Source organism: Lathamus discolor, chromosome 1, assembly GCF_037157495.1.
Source record: "Lathamus discolor isolate bLatDis1 chromosome 1, bLatDis1.hap1, whole genome shotgun sequence".
Classification (NCBI taxonomy): Eukaryota; Metazoa; Chordata; class Aves; order Psittaciformes; family Psittacidae; genus Lathamus; species Lathamus discolor.
Window position 1 is genome coordinate 109,661,025 of NC_088884.1, and position 8,738 is coordinate 109,669,762.

Here is an 8,738-nt window from a genome sequence, read left to right on the forward strand (position 1 = left end):
ACCCAGGTCAGGTGCAGCCAGGGCAGCGGGCACAGCAAAGCTCCGCGTTGCCTTTTCTGACCCCCGGACTAGATGATAGGCGCGCAGTTTACTCCCCTGCGGAGGGTTGCGGGCTATGGGGGAAAGACTAGGCGGAGCCGGTGCCAAACAGCACACCCCTCCCCTCCACCGGACGTGGCCAAATCTGTCGCCGGAGCTGTGACCGGCGCGGTGGAGCCGGGGTCACTCCGCCTGTGCGCTGCCTTGCGCGGCGGCGGGGAAATTGCGCGTTCTTCCTGCAGCTAACGCTGAGTGCTAGTTGAAAGTTATTTATTGCTCTTCGAATATATAATTTTGTGTCGTCGTCTTTCCCCCACCTCGCCCCGTCGTCTGAGAATAATATATGCAGCGGTTGTTAGCCTCACCCCAGGGAAAACTAAATGTATAACGAAAGCTTATTCGTGAGGAGGAATATACTAAGGGAACAACCTGATGTCTTCTTAATCCCATGTAAAAAGCTCTGTAGTCTTCCTAATATTGACTGAATGGGTAATTAATGGCTCTTCATCGAGGAGAATACCCGGTAATCCGAGATAGGCGAAAGACAACAAACCAAAGGTAAAAGACAACAGGACTTAGCTAGAGACTTCGCATTAGAACCGATTTATTCATTTAGAAGAGCATTGCGCTTAGAAACGACGATCCCGTAAGGAGATAAAGGAAAAGTGAGAGAATAAATACCCGCCGTAGGTCTGGTCGTCCCCCGGCACCCCAGCCCAGCTCCCTCCCAGCTCTCGGTCCGCATGCCTCCCGCACCGGGGCCGTCACCGCGGATCCATAGCGGCCGGCGGCAGCGGGAGGTCGAAGACACCCTCAGGGGGCAAAAGAAACCAAAACCAAACCAACATAATAAGATTTGATTGTTGAATTAAAGAAATTAAAAAGGAGACGCAGAAGGGGGAGAGGGGTGCGGAGCAGCGCCAGTTCCCCAGTTTTCGTGCCCCAGGTTACCCTCCAGCGCACCGGGGCGCGCCCCCTGTCAGCCTTGCAACATCAGGCAAAGACAAGGGGAGAAACCCCTCCAAATCGTTTATTTTTGGGGGGTGCCAGGCAGTCTGGTGAGCCGGCCGGGGCGGCTTTGCGGCCAGGACCAGAACCTGGAAGGGGATGGAGCTTCCAGAAGGAGAAGAGAAAAAAAAAAAAAAAAGAGAAAAACCTCCAGAAAAGCATTTTTGACATTTTAATTGAAACCTTTACCGCTAATATATTACTCGGTTGACTACAATTAGGTTGTTTTTCGGTTGTCTGACAGCTCTTAAAATATTATTTCACTCGGGAAATAAAAGCTTCATCTCAGATTATAGGTGGGTATTTTTGGATTTACGTGATTTATGGTCACCATGACAACTAATGCTGCGTGGTAGCTCCCCTCCTGCCCGGGCTGGGGGAGTTTTAATCCAAGGCACAAAACCAAATGCCGGCACTCCCTCCCTTCGGGTGCGGGGCTGGGCCTCGTCAGCTCCCCGCTTCTGGGGACGCGGGAATGGGAGGACGGTCTGTGCCCGCTGAGGGCGGCGCGGTGCAGGGTCCCGGCTCCTCCTTTCACCCTCCCTGGGGGAGCCGAGACCGGCCGAGTGGCCCAGGACAAGGAGGCACCGCCGCTGCGCCCTGCAAGGGCACCAAGCGCGTAAAAAGCGCTCTGCGCCGCGCAGCCAGGAGGGGCTTTTCGTTTGGATTCGGTGCGGAAGAAGCCAAACTAACGAAAATAAACGAATGCAAAGTAAAATACTAGAAAACTAGGAAGCAGAAAGGGCTCATCCGCGGGAGGGATGCATTGCCGCGTTGAAAAACAATTGTATCGCCTCCCCGGGGCTTTGAGGCCCGGTAACCCTGAGACGGGCTGGAGAAAGGCCGTGCCCCGCCCGGAGTCCCCCGCAGCCAGGCCAGGCTAGGGGCCAGGGTGGTCCCGACCCCTCAAGGGGAAAAGAGGCTGACGGGGGCGGGGTGGGGGGTGGTGAGGGGAGAGCCGAGATCCGAGGGCAGGTTTCTGGGTGCAGGACCGTGGATGTAGCGGGAAGTTAAAGAAGAAACGGGGACATGATTGGTAAACAAATTGTGCAGAATGGAGCTGGATTCATATTGACTTAGTTATAGGTCATCTGCTGCCGGTGCAAAGGGAGGAAATATTTACTTTACACATATACTTTATGATCTTGGGGGAATTAGAGGAAATTCAATAAGAAAACGGCTAGAATCATTTTAAACCCCCTATTTAAAAGACTTAAGCAAATTAGAGTCTTATCAGATTAAAATCCACTACAAATGTAAGAGCATTGTCTCCGTCGAAACGCTGTGGGGTCTGAGGAAAGAGATTCTTTGCCAAATCTCAGGGATAAACCCACGTCATTTAAACAGCAGATAATGAGCAGAATGTAAATTAATTTAACCTTCTTTACTAACAGGCTGCGAAAGTAGTATGTATAATTTAGTGATAAGTGAGATTGCGGGGGGTGATATGTTCCTCGGACGAGCATCAGAGACCAAGAAGAACCCTTGCGGGGGTGGGCAGGAGAGCAATGGGATGCAGTAAAGTTTGGGGGCTGGGTTATGGCTACGGAGGGCCACTGCAAGGGGAACCTTTCAGTAACTTTTCGATGTAGAGGGACTGAAGACACAGACACAAACTGCATTTTCCACCGGGCTCCCGTGGGCTCCCCGCCCCGAGCAGGGCAGCGGGCCCCCCGGGGCATGGCTCGGGGACAGGCTGCTCTGCCCTGGGACGTCCTGACCGGCACCGAAGGACAACCTGTCTCCGCCCCACACCCGCTTCCCCCTCCTCCTGCCGGACCCCGGTGCGCAGCAGCCTCGCCCCGAGCCAAAAGCAGAGCCAGCGGGACCCCACAGCTCGTCCCTCTGCAGTTTCTGTCCGGGGGTCGCTGCCTGGGGGCGAGGGGTCACATCTTGCCCCTCCAAGCCTCGGGAGGCGGTCGTTCAAGGAGGTCGTATGGGTGAGATTGGAGTGCCGGAGCCCGGCCCGGTGCAGGGCTTGGCCAAACTGTGACCGACGTTCTCGGGCGCGGGTTTGGGGTCGGGGGCTGCTCTGAGCGCCGGGACGGTCCCAGCGGGTCCCCGCCGCGCGGGGGGAGCGATCCCTGTCGATAACGTGTAAAACCGGGGAGGAAAAGACCCCTCGCGGACGGTCGCTGTGGGGAATCCGACCGCAGAGAGGGGGGGCAATGGCAGTGGCATAGAGAGGATTCGCCCCGTGTTCTCTCTCCGCCTCCGGTGCGGGCAGAAGGAGGCCGGGCGTGCAGCCTCTTGCTCTGTGTGCAGCTCCCCGCGGAGGGGCTGCTGCTCTTTCTGCCGCCGCCCGTGCCCCGCCGTGGCCATCCCTCTCCTGTCGCGGCGGACCCGTCGTCCCTCCGGCTGTGACCCCGCCCGCTTGTTTCCCACCCTCTCGGACCGAGGGAGACGGGCCCGGGGTTCTCCACTTCCATCCTCCCCGTTGCAGCGCCTCTGCCCGTGCCGAGCGCTCCGCCGGTGCGGAAGGCGGCGCGGCGGGGCGCGGAGGGAGCGGGCGTGCCCGGAGCCGCCCCGACGGGTCGCCCCGTGGGCCGGGCCCTGCGGACACGGGCACGACCCCCGGCACAAACTGGGCGGATAACGCGGGGCTGAAGCGGGGCGCGGGAGGCGGGGCGCGGGCAGGGGCGGGGCGCGGCGGGGCGGGCCGAAGGCGGGGCGGGGCGTGGCGGGTGACGTGCGGCGCGGGGAAGGCCGCCGCCGGTTTAAGATGTCAGGCCAAGAGGGAAGCGACTGAGCTGGTGCGGTGCGGGGCCGGCCGCGCGCGGCGCGTATCCATGCGCGGGCAGCGCAGCGCAGCGCCGCGCCGAGCCCCGCCGAGCCCCGCGGCGGGCCGGGGGCCGCCGGTAGGCCGGGGAGCAGCCGTGTCGCCGTGACGGCTCGTGCAGGACCGGACTCGCCCGCTCGCCTGTCGCCGCCGTCGAGCCCCCCTGGGCGGCGGGGGGCTCCTGGGCTCGCCGTGCCGCCCGGGCGCTATCCGAGCGCCGCCCGCCCCGCCGCGGCTCATCCCGCCCGGCAGCCCTGACACCCCGGAACCGCTGGGCAGTTCCGCGCCCACGGAGGGGGGCGCAACTCCGGCCGTCGTACACGCACCGACACCTACAGACACACGCACACCTTCTCCTACCGACCCCCCAGGCGCGCACGTAGAGCTTGGCATCTTTTTGCCGATGAACTGCATGAAGGACACGTTAAACCTGGAGCGCCTGGGAGCAGGGACTAAGCTGTGCTCCTCCTCGCCTTCCTCCTCTTCCTCCTCCTCTTCATCATCTTGCCACCACCACCAGCCCGCGCTGGCCATGGCGACGGCGCTGGCGCCGGGGCAGGCGCGCTCCTCCTTGGAGTCCGCCAAGCACCGTCTGGAGGTGCACACCATCTCCGACACCTCCAGCCCTGAGGCCGCAGGTAAGAGGGGGCGAGCGGCTGGGACTGGCGGGCGACCCGCTGCCCTGCCCCGGCTCGGCCCGCCCCGCCGGTAGCCCCGCGGCCCTTGATGCGCAGCCGTAGCCCCTCTGATCGGGAGCGCCTCGCACTCTAGAGAGATGCGCTTCGTGGGGTTTCTTTTCGCGTGCGGTGTCTGTGTGCTGGCGTGTGGGAAGATAACGACATGTGTAAAGACGGGCGAATAGCGTGTATAGCGGCGGGCGAGTGATGTGGATACCGATGGGCGAGTAATATGGGCATAGACGGAGATATACTATGGATATAGACAGACAAGTCATATGGGTACAGACGGAGAACTACTACGGGTATAGTCGGACAAATCATATGGATATAGGTAGGGGAATGATGTGGATAGAATGCGCGAATAGTAAAGGATGCAAGCAGAAGAATAGCGCGGTACAGACAGGAGAGTAATATGGTTATAGATAGGCAAATAATACGGATTACGTGTATGCAGATGGGAGATACAGACCGGTGAAAAATTCGCGTGTATCAATAGGTGAGAAACCTGCGTACACCGGCGGAGGGGCGGCTCCGTCCGCTCCCCGGAGGTGGCTGCTTCCAGGGAGGAGCCGCCCGCGGGTTCGGAGGGCTGGTGCGGGCGGCCGGCGCGGTTAATCATTACACCGGCAAGCCGCGCTGGGGGCAGGCGGCGGGGCCCGGCGAGCCGGGGACGAGCCCTTTCCCGGCTGCGGGAGAGGAGAGAGAAAGAGCAGGCTTCGAAGGCTGAGGCGCCCCCGTTTTCCGCCTTGTTGTTTTTTTGTTTCCCCCCTTACAGAGAAAGATAAGAGCCAGCAGAGCAAGAGTGAGGATGCGGGGCCCGAGGATCCCTCCAAGAAGAAGAGGCAGCGGCGGCAGCGGACCCACTTCACCAGCCAGCAGCTGCAGGAGCTGGAGGCCACCTTCCAGCGGAATCGCTACCCGGACATGTCCACCCGGGAGGAGATCGCCGTCTGGACCAACCTCACCGAGGCGAGGGTTAGGGTAAGTCACGACACGACACGCCGGCTCCTAGCAGAGGGGGTCGGGGCGGGGAGGAAGGGGAGGAGGGCTGCGGTGTCTGCAGCTGCTTTCGATTTCGGTTTGTATGCAAACTCCGGAGGCTTTGCGCAAAAGCAGGGCAGAGCAGGACAGTTCTGTCAAAGCGAGATAGATTGGGATCGCTCTCTCCCTCTCTACCCCCGGAATACGGTTTGCTGCACGTTTAGCCCTCGCCGCGCAATGCGCCCTGCTCCTTTTGATAGAAACGCTAATGAAAACATTAGCCAAGAAAGCAACTCGGAACAGGCTGCAACCTGCGCTGCCTCTAATGAGAAAAAGATGTAAAATACACAAGGGCTTTTACTTCTCTCCGAGGCACTCCCGACGTGCCCTTCCTTGCATTTTCTCTTTCTTTTGGTTTCACAATTCGACGGGCGCCTCTCTCCTCCCTTACCCCCTCTGAGATTTATGGGACCATCACGGCGCTGCAGAGTTGCCGAGGCCGGATCCTGCTGGCTTGCAAACGCCGCGCTAGGGGAGGGGGAAGACGTCCAGAAAAAGAGCCCCAGTCGGGCCGAACCCCCATTTTTTTGAAATCCCACGTAAATCCTTTCCCCGCGATAGTTTAGGGAAAGCGATGCAATGCGAGTCGGGGCCGGAGTGAGTGGGGCCCACGGTGTGCAGGGCTGAGGCAGCTCCGCAGCGGGAGCGGGGCCCGGCTGGGGCCGCGCCGGGGTACGGAGCGGTGTCGGACACGGTACGGCTTTTGCAGGAGGTTTTGGTTTCGGGAGGTACAGAGAGGCCAGATGGGGCTCGTCCCCGTGGTTGCACGGGCGGCCCCTGCCCGGCCCAGTGCGGGGGGTCCTGCAAACACCCAGGGGTGGCTTCAATACACACGGGTGAGGCTGCTGCTGGGGGCTGCCCGACGGGTCAGGCACCCAGATGTGGATTAGGAAGGACACGTTGTCCTCATTGTCTGAGGAGGGTCTCATTTAGCACGTTGTTAAATGGCGATTTTTTGGGGTTGGGGTTTTATTTCGGTCTCTTTGGGTTTTCCTTTTCTTTTTGCCAAAGAGCAGTTGGACGAGTTTGTTTAGAAAGTGGGTTTCGGCTCTGGAAGCTTTGTAGCTTTAACAAACTGAAGCAAGGATTTATTAGTTGCTGGCTTCCCCCTCCTTCCCCGTAATAGGAAACATCGCCTTAAAATTCCACGGGGTTCTGGGCATTTTGCCCTTATTTTTGCACTTTTGTATTTCCCCTGGATGGCTCCGGAGCAGAATAAGCCAAGGAAGGAGGGGAGCAAAAAAGAGAGAGAAACGAGGAACATGACAGTAACGGTAGAAACATAGAAGAGGGAAGCGTCTGCCGCTGTGGCTCGAATGAGAACATCGCATATTGTGCCGGGGGGTTCGGGGAAGGGGCACGAATTTACCCTGCTGAGACCCGGCAGCACCGGGCCCGGGGGGTGCTCGGCGGGCCCGGCAGCACATTGCTGCCCCGGTCCAGCGAGGGGCTCCGCAGAGGAGGTGGCGAGCCTCTGTGTATGTGTGTACGGACACATCTTCATGTATGTCCGCATGCATATATGCATACACGTACATAGGGACAAGCTCGGCTGTTGCCGAGAGCTTGTGAAAGGCTGCAGCAGTGGTTTCTGACTAATTCGCGTCTCACATCTCCCTCCCTCCTTCCCTCTCCCTCCCCGTCCCAAAGGTTTGGTTCAAGAACCGCAGAGCCAAATGGAGAAAGAGAGAAAGGAACCAGCAAGCCGAGCTTTGCAAAAATGGCTTCGGTCCACAGTTTAACGGCCTGATGCAGCCCTACGATGACATGTACCCCGGCTACTCGTACAACAACTGGGCAGCCAAGGGCCTGACCTCCGCTTCCCTCTCCACCAAAAGCTTTCCTTTCTTCAACTCCATGAATGTCAACCCTCTGTCTTCTCAGAGCATGTTCTCCCCTCCAAACTCCATTTCTTCCATGAGTATGTCTTCAAGCATGGTACCCTCTGCAGTCACCGGGGTCCCAGGCTCCAGCCTCAACAGCCTGAATAACTTGAACAACTTGAGCAATCCCTCCCTGAATTCTGCGGTGCCGACGCCAGCCTGTCCTTATGCTCCTCCAACACCTCCGTATGTTTATAGGGACACATGCAACTCGAGCTTGGCGAGTCTGAGACTTAAAGCCAAGCAGCACTCCAGTTTTGGCTACGCCAGCGTGCAGAACCCTGCTTCCAACCTGAGCGCTTGCCAGTACGCGGTGGACAGACCCGTGTGAGGCACCCAAGTAGGAAACACTGCCTGGGAATCCCTCCCGCTTCCTGCAGAGACTGAGAATCACGCTAGAAAGTAATGGGCACTAGAGAGAAAGAGACAGGAGGAAAAATCAAACAGAGAGAGAGAGGGAAAGAGAAAAAGAGAAGGGGGGAAAAAGAGGAAACCACTGAAATAAGATAGTTCCTTTGTTTTCAAAGGACCTTCTACAGATTCTGAGATCTTTCTTTCACTAAGAGTATTTCAACAGTTACAAGGACATATATATATATATATATATGGACAAATGTTTGACTGGATATGATATGACATTTTAATGTTACTATAAGCTTGTTATTTTTTAAGTTTAGCATTGTTAACATAAAAATGACTGAAAGGATGTATATATATCGAAATGTCAAATTAATTTTATAAAAGCAGTTGTTAGTAATATCACAACAGTGTTTTTAAAAGGTTAGGCTTTAAAATAAAGCATGTTACACAGAAGCGATTAGAATTTTTTCGCTTGCGAGCAAGGGAATGTATATACTAAATGCGACACTGTATGTTTCTAACATATAATTATTAAAAACAAAAAAATTGTGTGAATATCAGTTTTAGAATAGTACCTCTGGTGGATGCAATGATGTTTCTGATATTGCAATGTAAAACATGCCCTGTGTATAACATTTCGTACAATTATTATTGTTTTACTTTTCAGCAAACATGAAAAAAAAAATATGAAATGAAATGTGTTTTATTTCATGGGAGTAAAATATACGGCATACAGTTCTGTCTGCATTTTTATTTACCGAGACAAGCTGCGCAGCGGTAACTGCTCCGCAGTGATTGACTGGTCGCTGACACTGGATCTCGCTCTCTAGAAACACAGGGCAGTTCTTTTTATTGCAATACAAATAAGTGCCGGCATTTTTTGTTTCCACGTAAAAAATAGATCCCAGGCGCTAACGCTGCATGATAGAGAAACGCGAGGCTTGGACC

At 56.6% G+C, this 8,738-nt stretch overlaps 1 protein-coding gene across 1 annotated transcript; it reads left to right on the forward strand.

Annotated features, from left to right (window-relative positions):
* The first annotated feature begins 4,063 nt into the window (after window positions 1-4,063).
* PITX2 (paired like homeodomain 2) lies at window positions 4,064-8,514 on the forward strand. Its single transcript, XM_065665217.1, has 3 exons — window positions 4,064-4,464; window positions 5,282-5,487; window positions 7,198-8,514. Exons 1-3 carry the CDS (start codon window positions 4,230-4,232, stop codon window positions 7,759-7,761), a joined length of 1,005 nt encoding a protein of 334 aa, XP_065521289.1. The 5' UTR covers window positions 4,064-4,229; the 3' UTR covers window positions 7,762-8,514.
* Window positions 8,515-8,738: the final 224 nt, after the last annotated feature.

Bases quoted from the DNA above. Each gene is read 5' to 3' on its own strand.
- PITX2 (XM_065665217.1), top strand. From the start codon at position 4,230: ATGAACTGCATGAAGGACACGTTAAACCTGGAGCGCCTGGGAGCAGGG. The intron at 4,465-5,281 runs GTAAGAGGGGGC...CCCCCCTTACAG, and splicing joins CTCCAGCCCTGAGGCCGCAG to AGAAAGATAAGAGCCAGCAG. The intron at 5,488-7,197 runs GTAAGTCACGAC...CCCGTCCCAAAG, and splicing joins TCACCGAGGCGAGGGTTAGG to GTTTGGTTCAAGAACCGCAG.